This window comes from Oryctolagus cuniculus, chromosome 8, assembly GCF_964237555.1.
Source record: "Oryctolagus cuniculus chromosome 8, mOryCun1.1, whole genome shotgun sequence".
Lineage (NCBI taxonomy): Eukaryota > Metazoa > Chordata > Mammalia > Lagomorpha > Leporidae > Oryctolagus > Oryctolagus cuniculus.
The window spans coordinates 70,269,260-70,291,502 of NC_091439.1; the positions used below are offsets into that span (position 1 = coordinate 70,269,260).

A 22,243-nucleotide genomic window follows, 5' to 3' on the forward strand; every position below is an offset into this window, starting at 1 on the left:
AGGATATGACCCATGTGCTTGGGCCCCTGAATCCACATGGGAGGCCTGGAGGAAGCTGATATGCCAAGAAACCATGAAACCTGACAGCAGTAAGCACATGGAGAGAGAGGCCTCCTCCCTTAGGAGTCAACCACATGATGAGGGGACCCTGGGAGTGCTTCTGTTCCCAAACCAGGGGACAGAGGCATCAAGATCCCTAAGCAGCTTAGGAGTCAAATACACAAATACACAAGTAGAAAACTCTCTTGTGAGGAAACTTCCCACACTTATTAAAGAAGAATTATACTTAATTTACAAGTGTTGCACACTCCTGTGTTTATGGAAATCTTTTTCTTTTTTTTAACTTTTATTTAATAAATATAAATTTCCAAAGTACAGTTTTTGGATCACAGTGGCTTCTTCCCCCTTCAACCTCCCTCCCACCCACAACCATCCCATCTCCTGCTCCCTCTCCCATCCATTCACATCAAGATTCATTTTCAATTATTTTTATATACAGAAGATCAATTTAGTATATATTAAGATTTCAACAGTTTGCACCCACAAAGAAACACAAAATGTAAAGTACTATTTGAGTACTAGTTGTACTGTTAATTCACATAGTATAACACATTAAGGACAGAGATCCTACATGGGGAGTAAGTGCACAGTGACTCCTGTTGTTGATTTAACAATTGACACTCTTGTTTATGTCATCAATAATCACCAGAGGCTCTTGTCATAAGTTGCCAAGGCTGTGGAAGCCTTTTGAGTTTGCCAACTCCGATCTTATTTAGACAAGGTCATAGTCAAAATGGAAGTTCTCTCCTCCCTTCAGAGAAAGGTACCTCCTTCTTTGATGACCTGTTCTTTCCGCTGGGATCTCACTCACAGAGATCTCTCCTTTAGGTTTTTTTGTTTGTTTGTTTGTTTGTTTGTTTGCCAGAGTGTCTTGGCTTTCCATGCCTGAAATACTCTCATGGGCTTTTTATCTGGATCTGAATGCCTTAAGGGCTGATTCTGAGGCCAGAGTGCTGCGTAAGACATCTGCCATTCTATAAGTCTGCTGTGTATCCCACTTTCCATGTTGGATCGTTCTCTCCTATGAAAATCTTTTTCTAAGCAGCTTTGCATTTGCCTTTGTTCAGAAGATAGTATCATCTTCTTACAGGTGAATGTGAGTCCTGACAGATGTGGCAAAAATTAAAAATACAATGTTTTTGAGAGTTAGTGTAACATCGAAGGACTCAAAAATATAACTTGAAAAATTTTAAATCTGTGATTTATTTGATTTAGCAAATGTTTCTAGTTTCTTTGTGCCTAAATTTTTATTCCTTATTACATTACATATCTATTTCAAAGGGTGATTATATAAATAAGATGTCCAAAAGATTTAATCATTGTAACTAATTCCAAAAAGAGATGCAAAAAGGAGTTATAACAGGGTCAGTTTGTGGTGTAGCAGGTTAAGCTGCCTCTTGCAATGCCAGCATCCCATATGGGTGCCATCTGGAATTCTGTCTGCACCACATCCTACCCAGCTCCCTGCCGATGTGCCTGGGGGAAAGCAGCAGATGATGGCCCAAGTGCTTGGGCCTCTACACCTATGAGGGAAACTCAGAAGATGATTCTGGTTCCTGGCTTCAGCCCAGCTTTGCCCAGCCCTAGCCATTGCAGCCATTCAGCTATGCAGCCTTTGCAATGGACAGAAGATTTCTCTCTCCATTTCTGTCTCTCCAACTTTCTGTAACTCTTTCAATTAAATAAATAAATCTTTAAAAATAAATAAATGAAAGAAGTTATCACTATTCCAGTATTGTCACCTTATCTACAGATTAAGTATAGGTATCAGATACTGATATCTCTAATATTTAAGTCCATGTACATATGACAACACTTCAAAAAGTTAATGGGACAATCGGTTTAAAAGATAACTACTCGGGCCGGTGCCATGGCTCACTAGGCTAATCCTCCGCCTTGTGGCACCAGCACACCGGGTTCTAGTCCCGGTTGGGGTGCCGGATTCTGTCCCCGTTGCCCCTCTTCCAGGCCAGCTCTCTGCTGTAGCCCGGGAGTGCAATGGAGGATGGCCCAAGTGCTTGGGCCCTGCACCCCATGGGAGACCAGGATAAATACCTGGCTCCTGCCATCGGATCAGCGTGGTGTGCTGGCCGCAGCGCGCTGGCTGCGGCAGCCATTGGAGGGTGAACCAACGGCAAAGGAAGACCTTTCTCCCTGTCTCTCTCTCTCACTGTCCACTCTGCCTATCAAAAAAAAAAAAAAGATAACTACTCTATTACACTGCCGGTGGAAATGTAAACTAGCACAACCATTATTGAAGATAGTATAGACATTCCTCAAAAATTTTAAAATAGATCTACCATATGACCCAGCCATCCCACTCTTGGAAACTTACCGATAGGAAATGAAATCAGCATATGAAAAAAAAAAATACCTGCAGCCAAAGATTTATAGAAGCCCAAATCACAATAGCTAAGATATGGAATCAACCCATATATCCATCAACTGTTGACTGGAATACTATTCAGCCATACAAAGGAATGAAATCCTGTCTTTCACAATAAAATGGATGCAAATGGAGACGGACCATTGTGCTTAGTGAAATAAGCCAGCCCCAAGTAGACAAATTTTCTGATTTATGGTAATATATAGAGTACAAAAAAAGTAACATATGAGAGAAATTGACATTTTGAGATTTGATTATTATTTACAGTAGTTTTTCTACTTACTACTTATTAAATTCTTTATTTAGTGTAGGGTTAAGTTTTTTATTATATATTGAAAGTATGTCACTTCAAAAATTTGAAGAAAAATAAGAAAGGAGGATGAGAGTAAGGGAAGGAGGGAGGACAGAATGAGAAGTATCAGTATGTTCTTAAAACTGCATTTATGAAATACATGAAATTTGTTCCTTTTATAGAAATAATTTTTTTAAAATTTGAAACCAAACATATGTAGGATCTTCACAGAAAATATATATTATGAAAATTTATGCATGGGTTTTAAAAATTTTGTGCACCAAATTAAACTTTTTAAAAATTAATAATAAGGAGAGCTAGCTTACTCGCCAAATGCCTAAAATGGCCGGGGCTAGGAAGCCAGAAGCCAGAAGCCAGAATCTGGGAACTAAAGCCAAGTCTCTGGAGGGTGCCAGAAACCCAACTCCCTGAGCCATCACTTGCCGCCTCCTAGGGTCTGCATTGGTAAGAAGCCGGAATCAAGAGCCAGAGCTTGGGATAGAACCCAGAGACTCAGAATGGGAAGTGAGTATCTTAACTGGCATCTTAACTGCTATACCAAATATCTGCCCTAACTTACCTTTTAATTGTTTCCCATAAGCTTTTTGCAGTACCTTCTATAAGTAATGCTCTGAACTTTCTACCACGTCCCCGAATTATTCCCACCCAACACACTCTTCTACACAGCTTACAAGTCTTTATTTAATAAGGCTGAGTTAAAAGTGAAGAAAATCTTTCAGATTGCTCACTTAATGTTCAGTGTGAAAAGAATTTATCTGATTTTTAATTCCTTTAAAAGTTCAGATAAATTGAATATAAAAAAGCAATAGAACTTTACTATTTATTATCCACTATGTATGTATTAAATATTATGCTGGGCATTTGCATATATAGTAGCTAAAAAAAAAAACACAGAGAGAAAACAAAAACAAACACTACCTTACATCTTACCACCCTATATTCTGCCTTCCTTTTGAGGAAGAAAAAAAATAAATGGATATTTTATGAAATAAGAGAAGACTCAAAATGAAAGGGCACATGTAAAGCCTTGTGGAGAACACAAAGTCCAAGTTGTGTTTTTATGTAAGGCAGGAATTTTTCCATGATGTTAATGAACTAAATAACAAATCAGTATGAAGGTGAGGTATTCATTCACATAATTCATGAGGGACTACTATACACTTACTGTCTTAAAACCAGATATTAAATCTGTAATACTGAGACTTTTTTATTGAACAAGGGTCTCTAAATTGCTCCTTCCCATCTGACCCCATCAAATGTATTTATTGCACTGAACTAACATGTGAGTCTTTGCTCACAAACACTAAAAGCACAGGTTCTGCAGGCAAATCTCCTGGGTTCGAATCCCAGCTCTTCCACATGCAAGCCAGTTGGACTATCTGGGCCTACATCAACTGAAGTGTAACACAGGGAGGTATTTCTAGTGCATTCATGGGTCACAGAATGACATTTCAGTCAATTTCAGGTCAAATATATAATGATGTCTCAGTTCCCTAAGAGTATATCACCTAGTGATGTCATAGCCGTCTCAGTTTGTGTGTACACAGAGTGTTGCCTGTGACAGCTCTTGGAGGAGCGGAGTATATATTATTTCATTAGGTCATCCACAGCTATACTATCTCACAGGATTGCAATGAGGATTAAATCAGAATATATTTGTAAAAGCTACTACCTGGCCAGGGTTGGAACCTGGGCAATCTGGTTTGAGAACATATGCTCTTAAGTCCTTGGGCCGCTCCACCCACGTGGGAGACCTGGAAGAAGCTCCTGGCTCCTGGCTTCGGATCAGCACAGCTCCGGCCACTGTAGCCATCTGGGGAATGAACCAGCGGATGGAAGACCTCTTTCTCTATGTCTCTACCTCTTTTTGTTAACTCTGTCTTTCAAATAAATAAAATAAATATTTAAAAAGAAAAAAAGAGAAGAGCTGGCAGCATTTGCTTTAACTTATTTGAGAAGTAAAGAGACAGAGAAGAAACAGAAAAAAAGAACTCCCATCCACAATTTTGCTCTTCAACTACCCTCAACAGCCTGGGCTGATCTGGGGCCAGAACCAGGATCAGGGATTGCAATCCGTATCTCCCTCCTGAGTAGCAGGAACTCAGTTACCCGAGCCATCACTGTTACCTGCCAGGTCTGCATTAGCAGGAAGCTGGAGTCAGGACTTGATGAGGGACTCAGTCATCTTAACCTCTAGGCTAAATGCCTACTCCTTGCAACCTTCAGAAAAAATGACTGTGCAGGCCCTTTCATAAATCAAGCACTCTAACTGACAGGAAGTGAACAAAATGGAATTTCCACACTCAAGGAGTGTGGTGGAATGAGAAGGCCATGCCAAGATGGCCACTGGCACAAGCAAGTGTCAGTTACTCAGGAGTGGCTTCAAAACCCCCTGGGAAACCACCTGGCAATGGAGCCTGCCTGGCAACAAGCTGTGACTGGATGGCTTCGGATACTGCCTGGCTACAGGCTGTGATTGGTTAGGGCATAAACCGCCCCTTCACCGGATTGGCTGCCTTGGCTATTTAAGCGGCTCTACCAACTGAAATAAACGAGTCTGCGGATTGCTTGCCTCTGGCCTGCTTTCACCAGACTCCCGGGGTCTGTGTGGTGGTGACTCCAGGCCTCTTGCCTTCACCACGCTGCTCCTCTCAGAACGAATCCACAGCAACAAAGCAGGACAAACTCCATCAAAAGACACGACACATTAACATCAATAACATTATTTTAAGCTGTGGTATTGGTACTAAAATGAAAAACATTACAACAGAAGCTAAATAAATACGCCAGCTTAGAAGAAGTTGTCACAGAGGCAGAACATGAGGTAGGCCTCGAGCCCTAACTGGGGAGAATGCTCCTAAAGAAATGACATCTGCAAAGACATGGATGGGGTTGTATTTAAGAATTTAATGAACAGTCACTCAACAGCGGTGTAGAGTTTGGAACGCAGGTGGCAGGGAGGTGGGAGCAGGGGATGGGGTAGGCAGGCTGGGCGTATACATCATAGGATCAGGCTAAGATGACCCAGCAACAGCACTGGGTCTTAGAATGCTATATCCATGGAAATGACATAATAAGATCAAAGATTTTAGAGCACTAACTGCATAGTAATGGGTTAGAAAGAAGAAAAGTTCTAGAAGAACAATCAGTTTGAATTTGAAAAGCAGGAACTCTTAATTCATGAATACTGAAAGGGAGTTTTACCACTTGTACTTTAAAAAGAAGTACAACAGATGTTCAAATATAAGATTTTGTATTTGCTATGTATTAATTAAATCTGGGAATAAATAAGTCAAGCAACTTGATTCTAAAACTTCTACAACAGTTTGGATCATTTGGACCATACTGCTAAAAATAACCACACAGGTCATTTTGTGCCAGGCCTTAAAATACATATCTTGTTGTAGTAACTAAAAGGTCACAATGAACCAAGGAAGCAACAGTCAAAAGCCAGCATCAGACCAAAAGGATCTTCAAAGTTTACTAAGGAAACGATTACTAATGAAAATTGCTCTTTCCATCCCAAATCCCGACCATCTTTCCACATGGCGCATAAAAGCGACACACACCTGTGTCGTGGAAGCAAGCGCCTTGGACCGGGCAGACTGTCTCTTCAAGACTCACAATGTGGACAGCACTGACATCAGAAAACTAAAGCCCTCCTGAATGGAAAGCCAGGACCTCACCCTGAAATGTAAGCCCTGTAGCGGACACGGCCTTTTTTCCTTTGTCAAAGTGCTCAGCTCCCAGATGGCAGTCATACCTTAGCCTTCAAAAGCCAGGCCAAAGTGCAGTAATGCTATCCTCACCAAAAACAGAGGCAAGATGGTCCGATGTTTCGTGTTTTCTAATCAGCTCTCTATCAGAATGTCTGAGGGTCTGGACTGTAACCTTACCCGTGCATTAAAAAACAATCACCTACCCTCAATATGTCAAAATGTTATCAGGAAGCCCTGCACCTGAGATCTGACGGCCAGCTGACTACAGAGAGCCTTCTCCTTGTCCGGGGCCCTATCTGTTTCAGTAAAATGAAACCCAGTGTTTACTGACTTCTCCTTTCAGACGACATTTCCTTTAAATTCAAGATATGCTCTTCTCATACCAGCAGAGGGAGGCCTGATCCACTTCCCGAGCTTTGAGACTGCTCAATTAGGTCTCTCAGGGACTCTCCTGGAGGAATGTAAGTTTCATCCTGTTCCAACCCGATGCTGTACCGAGGTCTGGTTTCTTGCCTCTTATACCTGAAGAGGGAAAAATGCAGATAATTTGAGAGAATAAGATGCAATGAAAGGAGTGAAGCCTTCCAGTAATCACAGAATTCATCTTAGCCGATAAATATAAAATTAAGTGCTAAGTATGTCTTATGTTTCTGATATCCAAATGATAATTATTTTGCCAGTGTATTTTTAAAAATAAACTATATGATTTTACTTGGTCTCAACCATCTATATCTATTCTTTTTCTTACAATATATTTAAGCACACTACATTCTGCTAGTATTTCTAAACAGCTCCTATATGAATTTCCTAAAATCTTTTAGGATCCTTAATTTAAGATAAATTTTTGGGTCATAACATACATTACAACTAACTCTTATGTAAGGTAATATAAAATGCAATATCAAACGCAGTAAAATTAAATTTCAAAAACATTTTGTTAGTAATTTTAATGTTTTCACTTCAAAATAAATTTATTTTAATCAACTCATTCACTCATTTACAGAATATCACAAATTCATATTAAACTGCTCAAAAGGCAAATTATATGAATATAAAAATTCTTCATATTTCACAACCTAGAGAATCAGTTCTGAGGTAACAAAATGATTTATAATGAGCACACTTCACTTCAATATTATGACATTTTATTTTAGTAATTAATCTATAAATTATAGCTAAACTTTTTTAATATTAGAAGGAAAGTTTGGCTCAATAGCAAATTCCTTGTACCATCCTAGTTAAATATGTGTCATTTTTCTGCTTAGAGTGGAAACTAAGTAGCAACCAGCCCCCAAATTTTTTAACAAAACTAGATTCCCTAGGGATGAAATATATATCTGGACACTTCTGATGTCTGAAGCAGAAAAGAGATGGACATCTATTTACAGCTTCATTAGGACACGTATCCATTAATGGTAACCGATATTTTCAGTTGAACGCAATATCTAATCAGGTCCAAGTAAGCCATGGTGGAAAACACTGACAGGCAAAAGTAGTAGAATATTAGTGTAAGGAAGACACTGTGAACTCTGGGCACTCCACCTCCACGCTGGACACTTACCTGAAGTAACAGAAGAGAATGATAAGGACCAAGAGCAAACTACAGACCGTCACCGATATGAGTAGGGCCTTGTGGTGGATGGGTCCATCAACAAAATCTGAAATTAAAAGACAGACAGCCATCATGCACAGAACAGTCCCACGTACAAACTCAGGAAGCAGCTCTTTGCCTAGAAGTACTTGCTAAGTATCACAGGCGAAAATGAAATGGCATTTCTATGCACTAATTTTTTTTAAAGAAGGATGAGTGTGCAGCAGGTGGGGGAGGGCCAGTGGAGAGGGCAAGACAAAGAGTTTTTTCCATCTACTGGTTCACTCCCCAGGTGGCCACAAAGGCTGGCGATGGGCCACAACAAAGTCAGGAGCAGAGAGCTCCAGCAGGGCCTCCAACATGGGTACAGGGGCCCGAGGTGTCTTAGCAGGGAGCTGGACCAGAAAGCAGAGCAGCAACTGGTGCTCAGGTGGGATGCCAGTGTCACAAACAACAGTCCCAAAACATTGTCCCAAAATACTGGTTTCTAACATGCTAACTGGAAGCAAAAATATGCACATATCCCCAGTGAAATGTCTGGCTACCATGACTGACCACTCCTCCAGGCACACATGTCTACTCTGGAGGGACAGGCTACACAAGGGATAAAACCACAGAAAGAATATAAACATAGGTGAAGGCACCAGTACACTGCAAATAGAAGCAGGAAGCTCATCTTTACTCAAGATCCGCTGATGAGGTCACAGCTCCTTTCAGAGGGTTTCTGGAACACACTATACCAGGCTGTTGGATAAAAGTGAACCTACAGTCATTGTAGATAAAACAGGAAGTCGACTTCTGATGGGCACAAAGGAAGAGGCTGCCTCAAAGGTTGCCAAACACAGATGACAAGGTTGTGCATCACTTTCAACAAAAATGTTCTTCAAAAATACATAGCTTTATTCTTCTTCAATGGAACCCTAATTTTAAAAGATTGACTATTTTCTAGCCAAAGATGTGACAGTTTTACCAAACTATGACGTATTATTTGTTAGAAGTCCAGTTCCTGACAAATTGGATTTACTTCAAGCATGCCTTTTCAAACTTTATATAAGTAAGAATGACTCAGAGAGCTTTAACACAAAAGCATATTTACTGACTTCAATCCCAGAGATTTTTAGGCAAAGGATTTCATTGTTAATAATCATCTCAGTTGATGTTTATACAGGTGATCTCTGGAGAAAAAGAACCAAAAACATGTACAATTACATGGTAATCAAATTAGCAGTATCTTATTAAGACAACCATACACCCTTGACAAAAGAGTATTATTGTTTATTTTTAAATGTTTATGTATGTATGTATGTATGTATTTGAAGGGGAGCACAGGCAGAGGCAAAGGCAAAGAACTCTCCAAATGTGCAAAGTAGCTCAAGCTGGTTTGAACTCAGACTCTGGGAAGTCAATCTAGGTCTCCCTAATGAGCGACAGGAGCCCAATTACTTGAGCCATCACTGCTGCTTCCCATGGTCTCCAACAGCAGGGATCTGCAGCCAGGATCCAGAGTCACGCTAATATTGGACATGAGCCCCTTAACTGCTAGGCTAAAGGCACAACCAACATTCAAAAGCACCATACGTTCACGAAGGGAAACTGAAAAGCAACAACCAACTAAAATAAATAAACTTGCTACTTCCTCTGCACTCAGTTAACATGGAGACAGGAGATTGTGAAGATTTTGTTATGACACTGAATTTCTGTAGTGACTACTCTGACACATGCATCCTTGCACAAGTCACTGATTCTATCCCTTAACTGAGATTCCTAGAAGTAGAATTAATAACTCAAAGAGCATGTATTTTAAGTTCTTCTCAAATGTATTGTCAAATATTCTTTTAACAGATTGTAACAATTTATATCTTTTACAAGAGTTCTTGTTAAGATTTTACCAGATTAGTTTTTTAATTTTCTTGCTCTCTCAGTGCCTGTCTATTCTGTGTAAAATCATAGACATGTAAATGTGTGTATTATAACTATTTGCATGCTTGTGTATTTTTTTTACTCATTTGTATGTCTGTATCATTTTTGGATCATTTAAAGTTATAGAATAATGCCTCTATCAATCTATAAATGTTTCCTAAAAACACGGCCACTGTCTTACAAATATTAATACAATTACATAGATCATGAAATCAATCTGAATATATACATTGAAAAGAGATATTTTGAAATGTTGCAGAAAAAAGCTTGTATTATTGTTTATACACTACATCCACAGATCTTGATGCTAATTTCTTGTCCAATTTCATTGTCCATCAAAAGTCTAAAATACATGTTTAATAATTTTTTATGACTCATACTACATGCAAAGCACTAACGAAAGTAGTGTTCATGCAACAAGAATGAATTAAAGATTAAAACAAGTAGTTTTATTGCTAATAAATTTACAAATATTGCCAACAATCCAGGTAAACAGAGGTCGGAACTCGAATCATTATGGTGAATATCCAAAGGGCCATTTAAGGCTTTACCGCAAACGAGTCATACGTTCACAGAGCCTGCACTGTTTGAAACACATTACTTAGTAAATCCTGAAGACAATCCGTAGGCTCTCAAAGTAGCCTAGAGCTTTATACAATTAAGTGTCCTGGTAATTTTTTCCCTCCATTTCCTACATATGCATGCAGACTGCCAACGGAAACCTAGTTTAAAGTATATTTTCAATTTCTAAAAGATAACAGAATCTGATTTTGTAGAAACCCACACAAGTTGCCAGACACTCAATTAGAACTAGAATGAACCACACAATCACAGCTCATTGTCAATCTATGAACAACAGAATACTTTCTCACTCCAGTGACATAACTTTAATAAAAGTCTCCACTTCGTGGCTTTTTACAGTCCATGTAAATGCAGAATACAGAATCCCCCCTGAACTGCAAACACTGTTTGTCCCACTCCTCTTACTGTGTTGCTGACTTATGAGAGCAGTGAGACCACAAGGAGGTCAAGGATTCTTTCCTTATGGCCCCACACTTTAAATGGCTCCCCTCAACTTCCTATTTCCCTTCTCTGGCCCCACGAACCCTGTCCCCTGCAGCCTCATCTCCTGCCTCCTTGTCTTCCCTCATGAATAGGCGATCCTTATCAATCAGCTTTTTGTCTCTGCTGGTCACGCTGGTCATGTTTTATCTGCCATTACCTGTGCGCAGAGCATCAACAATGTAAACATTCAAGTCACTGCCAGGGTCTGGGAAAGCGAACACTTGCAGATGCCTATCAGGAAAGGAGCCGGGGCTGCAGTCCTGTGGGGGCGGCAGACTGCGACCTGCGCTGTCACTCCTGCTGCTCAGGCAAGTGGAGCCCAGAGCTCCCCAGGGAGGAGGCGAGGAGGACTCAGCCCAAGCACACTCGGTCTGATAAGCAGAGCAGGGTTTGTAACTGCGTGCAATGAATGCCAGGACTGTTATTAGGAGCTAGAAGATGGGTTGTAAGTGCAAAAATGAAACTGGGGAGAAGAATCACATAGCTAGGAAGAATGTGGGAAATAAGCAGTTGCCGGAGCCATCTCTCCATGCAGTCTAGGCAGGACAGTCACGGATAGAGAGAGAGAGGGGAGAGAGAGGGAGAGAAGAGAGAGAGAGAGAGAGGTCCTTCTATTAACAGAGCTCAAAGCAACTGAAAAACATATTCCTCTCAGGATATTTTCATTAACAGATAATTCCTCATTCTGCACAGCTCTATATTTATTGTCAATTGGGATTCCCTCTGAAACTGTGGGAATAAATTCTCTTTAAGAACAAAAATGTTAACATTATAATTTTCCCTGCAAAAAGCCAATGTTTAATATTATATTTCCTGATAACAAATGAGATTGAGACGGATATTTTATATTCAGATTATTGTATTCAATGAGGAAGACAAAACTAATTACATCTAAATTCCTTTGACGTGTCCCACGTGCAAATTTAAACTGAAATTCTGAAACAGTGAAGAGCAAGATGTTTCAAGACTTGTTAGCACTACTCTGGCAAGGAGCTGAGCTCAGACTTGTGTCTTGGGTGTATGAGCGTAATGTAGTCAAACGCAACAGGAGAGAGCTCCTGGCTCTCAGCTCTGCAGGCTGGACACTGTCACACATTCAATCTATTTGTATGGAAGAGAACACGGGAGGTATTTCCCTGGCTAAGTGTCTACTACTGGTAGTTAATTTGCAACTGGCAGTACTTAAGGGATAGCATATAATCATTTATTTCTTTTATTTGAGAAGAAGGGTGAGAGACAGACATCTCCCACTTACTGGTTCACTCCCCAAATGGCCAGGGCTGACCCAGTGCTGCATCTGGGAGCTGGAAACTCCTTCTAGGTCTTCCTTGTGAGTGTCCAAGGAGTCCAACTACTTGAGCCATCACCTGCTGCCTCCCAGGAGTTGCATCAGCAGGAATGAGAAGTGGAACTGGGACTTGAACCCAGGCACTTCAACATGGGATGTGGCTGTCCCAAGTGGCATCTTACATGCTAGGTCTGAAACACCTACTCCTAAGGGATAGCATTTTAAAAACAAATCTATAAGCTGCCTAAAACCTACTTTGAAATAAGAGTTCAAAATAATATATGAAATAAGATAACTTTTAACTTCAGAAATTCTACGTTGTAATTTTCCTTAAACCACACTGGAATGATCATACCTCATGCAGGTGTCATTTCTGATAAATTCTTAGGAAGACTATTTGTATTCCATGAGTAATTCCCTTATTTAAACATTTAAACATGTTTATTTCAAAAAACCTACAGAAATTTTATTTTGCAAATGTCAAATCAGAGGATGCCACTAAATAAAGCAAACCTTCTGTTCATTTCAACACCAACCCTTTGCTTCCTTAGGTGCTCATTACAGAAAACAACACTAAGAAATGGTAACAAGTGATTCATGGCAGGAGGGGAGGTGGCATCATGTTCTCTGGCCTACCTGGCACTCACTTCAACAGGCCAGGTGCACATGGCCTCAGTCAAGCACCCGATGCTCAGCCTCTAGGCACCCACTAGTCCCAGCACCCCCATTACCCAATGTCACTAACCCTGCAGGTAGGGTGCCAGACACCACAGCACCAATTCCCCACTAAGGCCTCAACATAAAAACAGACATCTGTTCCTACTCTCACCACCAGTTGTGGTGCCACTGGACTTCTCAGACTGCATTTTATCATTTATGATAAAGACCCTGCACTTCATCTAATGACTGTCATGTTCCTTGTGCTGCAACCTCCCCCTATTTAAAGTGGAGGAAAGTATATGGGCACTGTAGTTGGGGGGTAAAACCATGGTCTGAGACACTCACATCCCATTTTGGCGTGCCTAGGATGGAGTCCCAGCACTGCCTCTGATCCAACTTCTCACTAATGCAGACCTTAGGAGGCAGCAGATAATGGCTCCAATACCTGGGTCTCTGCCACCCATGGGGGAGAGCAAGAAGGCATAGTTTCCAGTTCCTGGTCTCAGTTTGGCTCAGCCCCAACTACTGCCTGCATTTGGGGGAGTGAACAGCCTATGGGAGACTTCTTATGCCTCTGTTTATCTGCTTTTTCAAATAAATAATGAACTGAAAAAATAAAGTGGGAGAAACAATCCTAAGTACCATATTGGGGCTGCTGTGAGGCTCAAGTGAGTTAATTACAGTAATACTGTAGCTCATTTTTTCATGAGTAACCCTAATGTGTATGTTTTGAAATTAAATATTGTAGATATCTCCTCCATCTTATCCATATACAAATACTTGAGTTGACTAAAAAGTTGTTACTCTATTATGGGGAAAATGAAATATCATATAGCAACTCATCTTTTATTTCGTTCTCTGTAAGGTCTCTGTTTCCAAATTGACTGATTTTTTAAAATTTGAAAGGCAGAAAGAGAAAGAGAGAGATTGAGACCTGGCATCTGCTGGTTCATTCCCCCACATGCTCAGATGAACACAGTCAGGACTGGGCCAGGCTGAAGCCAGGAGCTGGAATTCAGGTCTCCCATGTGGGTGGCAGAGATGCAGCTACTTGAACCTGATGCTTCATGTGGTATGCATTAGCCAGAAGCTGGAGTGGAAAGAGGAGCCAGGACTCAAAACCAGGCACCTGGCCTGGGATGTGGGCATCACAAGAAGCACACTGACTAATGAACCAAGCACCTGCTTTAAGTTCTCCTACTTTTAAGGTGAAAGTAACCAAATAGTATTAATTTAATGAAATACAACTGCTGAGTAACATCTAGTGTTAAGCAGAAAGCAGTAGCTTCATTTCCTATCCTGCTGCAACACACCACAATCTTTAGGAATTGGAGTTTTCAGAAGTAAAGTGGGAAGAGGTGAAAATCGAAGGAATCTTAGGAGTAAAGTCACCTACAACTATTTTCCCAGAGTTGCTTGTAATGACTTTGAATGTCAATGTCAAGGTGTCATCTTGCCTTAGTCCTGGTCTAGCAGTGTAAATGGTACAGGCAGGGCGATTTGGAAAAGAGAATGATTCCAGTTTTTATTTCTATCATACACAAAGCTTTTCCCATCCGGCAGTCTTCCTCGCCTTACCTCTGTTTTTCAATGGAGGCAGTGTGGGGTGTAGATCCTTATTACATTCATTCCTTTCTGTGCAGCATTCAATGGATCTTCTTTGATGAGGAATGGGGGTATCCTAAAATTGAACGCAAACAGCTATTAATGACTTTTCTCTAAAGTTCAAAATCACTTCATCTAAAATGTACAAATTATCACTATTTAGAAAACTCATCTATAATTCTAATTGTTTTATTCAAACATCTTGAAAATGTTATTTTCTTTTCTTATTAAGCTATTTTTCTTTTCTAAGTTTTTTAAAATTTTTCCCCAGAAACTTTTCAAGTATAAAAACTTCATGCATTTCATAAATACAAATTTAGGAACATGGTGATTCTTCCCACCCATACTACCACCTTTCTTCCTTCTCTTTTTCCCATTCTTATTTTTTTATTAACATCTATTTTCAATTAACTTTATGCACAAGATTAACCCTATACTAAGTACAAAGTTCAACAGTATGAACAATGACAACAATAACAAAAAAATAAAACTGTTCCTCAACAATCAAGACAAGGGCTGTTCAAAGTCACTGCCTTTCAAAGTGCCAATTTCACTTAGGTACTCTAACTAGTTACCACAGATCAGAGAGAATATATGGTATTTGTCTTTTAAGGACTGGCTCATTTCACCAAGTATGATGTTTTCTTTTGTGTGTGTGTGTGTGTGTGTGTAACAAATATTTTTTTAACTTTTATTTAGTAAATAAAAGTAATTTTATTTAGTAAATTTTTTTATTACTTTTATTTAGTAAATAAAAGTAAATTTCCAAAGTACAGTTTATGGATTACAATGGATTCCCCCCCCCCCCATAATTTACCTCCAACTCGCACCCCTCCCATTTCCCACTCCCTCTCCCATTCCATTCACATCAAGATTCATTTTCTTTCTTTTTTTTTTTTTTTGACAGGCAGAGTGGACAGTGAGAGAGAGAGACAGAGAGAAAGGTCTTCCTTTTGCCATTGGTTCACCCTCCAATGGCCGCTGCAGCCGGCGCACTGCGCTGATCCGATGGCAGGAGCCAGGTACTTATCCTGGTCTCCCATGGGGTGCAGGGCCCAAGCACTTGGGCCATCCTCCACTGCACTCCCTGGCCACAGCAGAGAGCTGGCCTGGAAGAGGGGCAACCGGGACAGAATCCGGCGCCCCAGCCAGGACTAGAACCTGGTGTGCTGGCGCCACAAGGCGGAGGATTAGCCTAGTGAGCCGTGGCGCTGGCCCGCAAGATTCATTTTCAATTATCTTTATATACAGATCAATTTAGTATATATTAAGTAAAGATTTCATCAGTTTGCACCCACACAGAAACACAAAGTGTAAAATACTGTTTGAGTACTAGTTATAGCATTACTTCACATTGGACAACACATTAAGGACAGATCCCACATGAGAAGTTAGTACACAGTGACTCCTGTTGTTGACTTAACAATTTGACACTCTTGTTCATGGCGTCAGTAATCTCTCTAGGCTCTAGTCATGAGTTGCCAAGGCTATGGAAGCCCCCTGAGTTTGCCAACTTCGATCTTATTCTGACAGGGTCACAGTCAAAGTGGAAGTTCTGTCCTCCCTTCAGAGAAAGGTACCTCCTTCTTTGATGGCCCCTTCTTTTCCACTGGGGTCTCATTCGCAGAGATCTTTCATTTAGGTCTTCTTTTTTTTCCAGAGTGTCTTGGCTTTCCATGCTAAAATACTCTGATGGACTCTTCAGCCATATCCGAATGCCTTAAGGGCTGATTCTGAGGCCAGAGTGCTTTATAGGACATCTGCCATTCTATGCGTCTGCTGTGTATCCCGCTTCCCATGTTGGATCATTCTCTCCCTTTTTGATTCTACCGGTTAGTATTAGCAGACACTAGTCTTGTTTGTGTGATCCCTTTATTAGTGTGATCAATTGTGAACTGAAATGGACAAGTATGATGTTTTCTAGTTGCATCCATTTTGTTGCAAATAGGATGTCATTTTTTACAGCTATGTAATATTCCATGATTTCTTTATCCAGTCTTCAGTTGATTATGAATTGAGCCGCAATAACATGGGGGTAAACAGGTAACTCATATGCTGATTTCATTTCCTTTGGTAAATTTCCAAGAGAAGGATGGTGGGCCATATGGTAGGTGTATATTCAGATATCCGAGGTATCTCCATACTGTATTCCACAGTGGCTGTACCAGTTTACATTCCCACCAACAGCAGATCAGTGTGCCTTTTCCCTCACATCCTTACCAACATTTGTTGTTTGTTGAACTCCATATGAAAGCCATTCTGAAGGAGGTGCAGGGAAACTTCATTGTGGTTTTGATTTTCATTTCCCTCATGGATAGTGATCCTGAGCATTTTTTTAGATTTATTTATTTATTTGATAGAGTTATAGAGAGGCAGAAGCAGAGAGAGAGAAAAAGAAAGGTTTTCCATCTACTGGTTCACTCACAGATGGCTGCAAAGCCAGAGCTTGTCTGATCCAAATTCAGGAGTCAGAAGCTTCTTCTGGGTCTCTAACATGGGTGCAGGAACCCAAGAACTTGGGCCATCTTCCACTGCTTTCCCAGGCCATGGCAGAGAGCTGGATCAGAAGTGGGGCAGCTGGGTCTTGAACCAGCATCCATATGGGATGCCAGCACTTCAGAAGGCGGCTTTACCCATTAAGCTACAGTGCCGGCCCCCCTGAGCATTTTCTCATGTGTCTATTGGTCATTTGGATTTCCTCTGTTGAAAAATACCTGTTCAAGTACTTTACCCAATTCCTAAGTGGATTGTTTGCTTTGTTGTTATTGAGTTTCTTGATCTTTTAATATATTCTGGTTATTAATCCTTTATCAGTAGCTTAGTTTGCAAATACTTTCTCCCATTCTGTTGGTTGCCTCTTCACTTCCCTGACAGTTTGTTTTGCTGTGCAGAACCTTCTCAATTTGAAGTAATCCCATTTGTCAATTTTGGCTTTGACTGCCTATGTCTATGGGGTCTTTTCCAAGAATTCTTTGCTTATGCCAATGTCTTATAAGGTTTCTCCAATGTTCTCTAGTAATTTGATGGTATCAAGTTGTAGATTTAGGCCTCTGATCCATTTTGAGTGGATTTTTGTGTAAGGTGTAAGGTAGGGGTCTTGCTTCATATTTCTGCATGTGGAAATCCAGCGTCCCCAGCACCATTTGTCCTTGCTTCAGGGCTTGAATTCAGCTCCTTTGTCAAAAATAAGTTGGTTGTATATATGTGGACTGATTTCTGGAGTTTCTTTTCTGTTCCACTGGTCTATCTATTTTTGTGCCAGTACCAGACTGTTTTGATTGTAACTGCCCAGTAGTATGTCCTGAAATCTGGTATTGTGAGGCCTCCAGTTTCGTTTGTTGTGTAAGATTGCTTTAGCTTATTTGGGGTCCCTTGTGTTTCCACAAATGTTTTCTATCAGGTAATTTCACTCAAATTATCATGTGTTATTTTACTACAACTTTTTTTTTTTTTTAAAGACAGAGATACAGAGAAAGAAGGAGAGAAGGAGAGAGATCAGTGTTGCATCCACTGGTTCAATTCCCAAATGGCTGCAATGGCCAGGGCTGGGTCAGGCCAAAGCCACGAGCTTCATCTGAGTCCCCCACAAATGAGTGCAAGGGCCCAAGGACTTGGGCCATCCTCCACTGCCCTCGCAGGCACATCAGCATGGAGTTGGACAGGGAGTAGAACTGCTGGGACTCAAACTGGCGCCAATACAGAATACTGGCACTGTAGGTGGTGCCTTAGCCTTCTACACCACAAAACTGGCCCCTCTTATTTAAACTTCTATAATCCAACAAAATTACTACTACATTTGTAATAACCAGTGAACCTAGTGCAAGCTGAGCAGGAAATTTTGGCTTAATACAATTATCTAAATGGGGTTTTGAGGAAAATAAACCAACAGAACACTAAGCAACAAGTTAACAGCAAAGATAAAAGGAGTATTTCATTTCAAAATGAAGTGAGAATTGGCCCAATGAGAATTTTCAACAGTTTTCCAAACAACTAAAAGTAGGTTAGCCAAGAAAAACCATTTTTTTGGTTATGTTGCTTGAAAGCTGCTGGAATTGTAGCCAATGGGGGGTTACAAAGCAAAATCAGGTTATCTTCCTTACCCGACACTGAAAATCTGAGCCTTCTAGGCCAAGACATCCGGAAGTGACGACCGGCATCCCAGAGTCATCTTCTTCAATCATTGTGAAACAATATCCGTCTGTGCTGAAGACGAGAGCGAGCGAGCGAGAGCGAGAGAGAGAAATAGTATGAGTACGTGTTTGCCTGTGTGTCCAGTGGAGAAAGGAATGAATGATGAGTGTCATCTGTTTCATCACAAACAAGGTCAGTGATCATTTACAGGTTATAACCTGCTATAACTTTCTATAAAAGTGGATTTAAGTACTATTAAAAACATCTGGTAACCTTTCCTCTTTCTGGAAACTTCTGAGAATGAGTGTAACGTGCAGTGCACATTACCATCAGGAACCATCTCTACCAGTGACCTGACACTTACTTTGACTCCTACACAGACACCACTCTTCCAGACCAATCCAGGTAAGTCTGCGAGGCAGGTAGTACCTTATGAGGAAAGCGAGCCTCAGAGAGCTTACGTAATTTCCCAAAGAATATGCAGTGACTGAGAAGGAGGGAAAGGCCCGGAACCCATGCAGGTGGAGGTTTCTGCTGGTCCTGCTTGACCCGAGGTAGTGAAACACGCCTACTCGTTACTAAGGCACAAACACTAAGACAGGTGGGCGTCGGGACAGCAGAGGTAAGGGGAAGAGGATCCTGCACTGGGCACCTCTGACGCTGGGCCAGCCTGTCATACAGACACATTCAGCTCCGCTGGAAGCAGGCTGGGCCTGGGTTGGGCTGGGATAAGCACGGGCCATAGACAGAAGGGGCTTTCATAAGCCAGCAGAAGCAAAGAAACAATTTTTTATCATTTCTGTGTGATCTTCTCAATCAAAAATAACATTCACTTATTTTGTGTCATGAGACACGGAAGAAAGGAATGTTTCCATTTTACAGATGGAGGTGTTGAGGTTAGGAATAGACCTATCTAAGGTCACAAAGCAAGCATTACAGAATTGGGCCTTGTATCAAAGTCCTTTCACTTTGCTTCCACATATTTCCTGCTATCACTTCCTGGGACTAAACTGAGAAGCCTGAATATAGAACTATTTGTAAACAGACATTACTGTCTTCATAAGTTTGTATGAACACCATCAGACTTCCAATATAAGCCATAAAGTGCTACTACTTTATGTGTTAAGAAATAAAGTTTTCATACATATGCACACCCAAGGTCCTGACAGGTCTGACAGTGTGGCCTGAACGACCATGGGAAGAAAGCTCTGAGGATGGCAATGGCCGTGATTTGTGACAGTCTATTCCGCGTTAGTGGCAGCAATATTCTGCCATCTGTTAGCCCTTCAGTTATCATCAACACCCTTGGAATTGCTCACTTGGTTTATAAACCTCAACTGAACCAAAATACCTCCATTTATAAGAACTAGCGCAGCAAAACTCAAACATCCTATTGAGTGGCCAGGAAGGGCCAATGATGACTCTTTGTTAGACAAAGGTCAAACCATGGACGTTGTGGAAGAAAAAGTGTCCCCGAAAGGCCCACACTCTGAGTTCTTTGGGGACTTTTAGCCAATTTACTAAAACCTTTATGAAAATCATAAAGCATATAAATACTGAATGAGGCAAATATAATAGCTGCTACTTGGAAATTTACTTAATATGAGTGAGCAATACTCATGCAATAATTTTATTCTTTTTCTACACATTTAGACTAGGAGTTATCAGGAATAAGATCCTAATTTTCTGATGTGAGGGATTCACAGGTATGAGAGAAGTTAATTTGACATTCAGTATCTTTCAGCTAATTTCTTCTTAATCATGAGTTCCCTTTACTCATGATTATAAGTATACAGAAATGTGCTTCTAGAAATTTATAAGAATCTATAAAGGGAAGAGAAAAATAAGTAAATCAGAATAAATGAAATCATTTGTTTCAATGTCCTGGAAAACAGGAAATGCGTATTTAAGCTTTGAAATTGCATCCCCTTGTTTTCAAGGAGGGAGGAACAAGACATATAAAGATGGGATGCGAAGAAACATAGTGGCCCTGTAGGAATGAACCAATGTCTCATATCTCAGAAATTCAGAAAGTAAACAAATATCTAGTTGGAGGAGAAGAAAGGAGATGAGAGGCATTTCAACATTATCTGCAACATAGCAAAAATAATTTATAAGCTTTTCACTAAAATTGGTATCTAGCAAGAAACTTTTAACTGGAAAGTAGCAATGTCATTGTAGAAGCTTGAGAATGCCTTGAGAACTTCCAATTCTCAATCAAGGACAAACACAAACAAAACTATGCTCCAGAGTTAAAGCTGACCAACCCTGTCCACCATGGAGAGATGGCTTCTGGCTCTCACAAGGGTGGTGAACTTTTAGCTGAACAATCTACTGCGTGGCTTCCATGTGGAACCTTTGCTTTATACACACAGAGTGTTAGCAATCACTCCTAGAGTTTTGAATGTTACGAGAAGAGAGGAGGAATCCTGAAGTCAAAGTTGAAATAATTTTAGACAAAATTGAGAGTAGTGAGATGGACACATGAATGTAGGGTTAATCTTTTGAATTTTTGACTAGAATAATGATTATGAATAAAAAAAAGACAACTGATATAATATTGCAAAATGCCACCGCTCATGGTTAAAGATGCCCACATGCCATATCACAACACCTGCTGTGAGTCCTAGCTCAGCCCCTGACTCTAGCTTCCTGCCCCAGCACATCTAAGAAGGCAGTGGTGAGAGACCTGGACTGCGTTCTCAGCCCGTGGCTTTGGTTCCAGCCCAGTCCAGGCTGTTGTGGGCATTTGAGGAGTGAACAAGAGGTTGAGAGATCTCTCTCTCCCTTTCTGTCTCTCTTTCTCTGTCTCTGATTTGGTCTCTCATTAGAAAATAAATTTAATGCAGACTTTGTTTTATAGGAAAAGCTGAATTCATACCAAAATAATAGATATCAATACTAAATACCTCTTGACATAACACTGGTTTGTGAAAAAGCATAAGCATTTGAGAACCCAAAGAGTATATCAAATTCAAGGTAATGACAATATAACTTTTGTTAAAATCCTTGAAGGGATCTATAGTGTGGGGAGCAATCCGGACTAGACTAAGTTACTCGAATTAAGACTTATTCTATGCATCTGCTCTCCCACAATGTGGCGTTGGGAGAGAAGTAAACAGCTTCCGCACAGCTGCCTCCAGTTCAACTGATAGACTGTAGGACTTGCTCCTGATTGGAGGAGAGCAGCGTACTCGGCGTGTGGGCAGCCGAGTTGGGATTGGCGGAGAAGGACTATAAAGGAGGAGAGAGACGGCATGCACCAGGAACATCTATGGGGAACATCTAAGGGAACCCGTGCAGCCCCCGAGAAGAGCCGGCCGGCGGTGTGCCGCTCCCCTGCGGAAGTGGGGAATGCGGCCAGGGGGAACTGCCCTTCCACGGAGGTGGAAGGGATAGTAGCCAACCCGGGAAGAACCAGCAGCAAACCCGGGGAGGGCCGAGCAGACGAAAGAACAGCGCAGGGTCCTGTGTTGCTCCTCCACGAAGAGGGGGAGCGACACTA

The 22,243-nt window shown here is 40.9% G+C and overlaps 1 protein-coding gene across 6 annotated transcripts in view; it reads right to left on the reverse strand.

The window, feature by feature from the left end:
* Window positions 1-22,243, reverse strand: part of BMPR1B (bone morphogenetic protein receptor type 1B) — a 447,531-nt gene that overhangs the window by 26,336 nt on the left and 398,952 nt on the right. For 4 of the 6 annotated variants that reach the window (XM_008267582.4, XM_017347401.3, XM_051819553.2 and 1 more), the window contains 4 exons: window positions 18,708-18,810; window positions 14,581-14,683; window positions 8,040-8,136; window positions 6,862-7,000 (listed from right to left, as the gene is read on the reverse strand). In XM_008267582.4, the coding sequence (XP_008265804.1) occupies window positions 6,862-7,000; window positions 8,040-8,136; window positions 14,581-14,683; window positions 18,708-18,810 (442 nt within the window). Of the gene's footprint in view, window positions 1-4,886; window positions 5,027-6,861; window positions 7,001-8,039; window positions 8,137-14,580; window positions 14,684-18,707; window positions 18,811-22,243 lie in introns of those variants that run through there. The other 2 variants (XM_051819555.2, XM_051819554.2) reach the window with 2 other exon arrangements.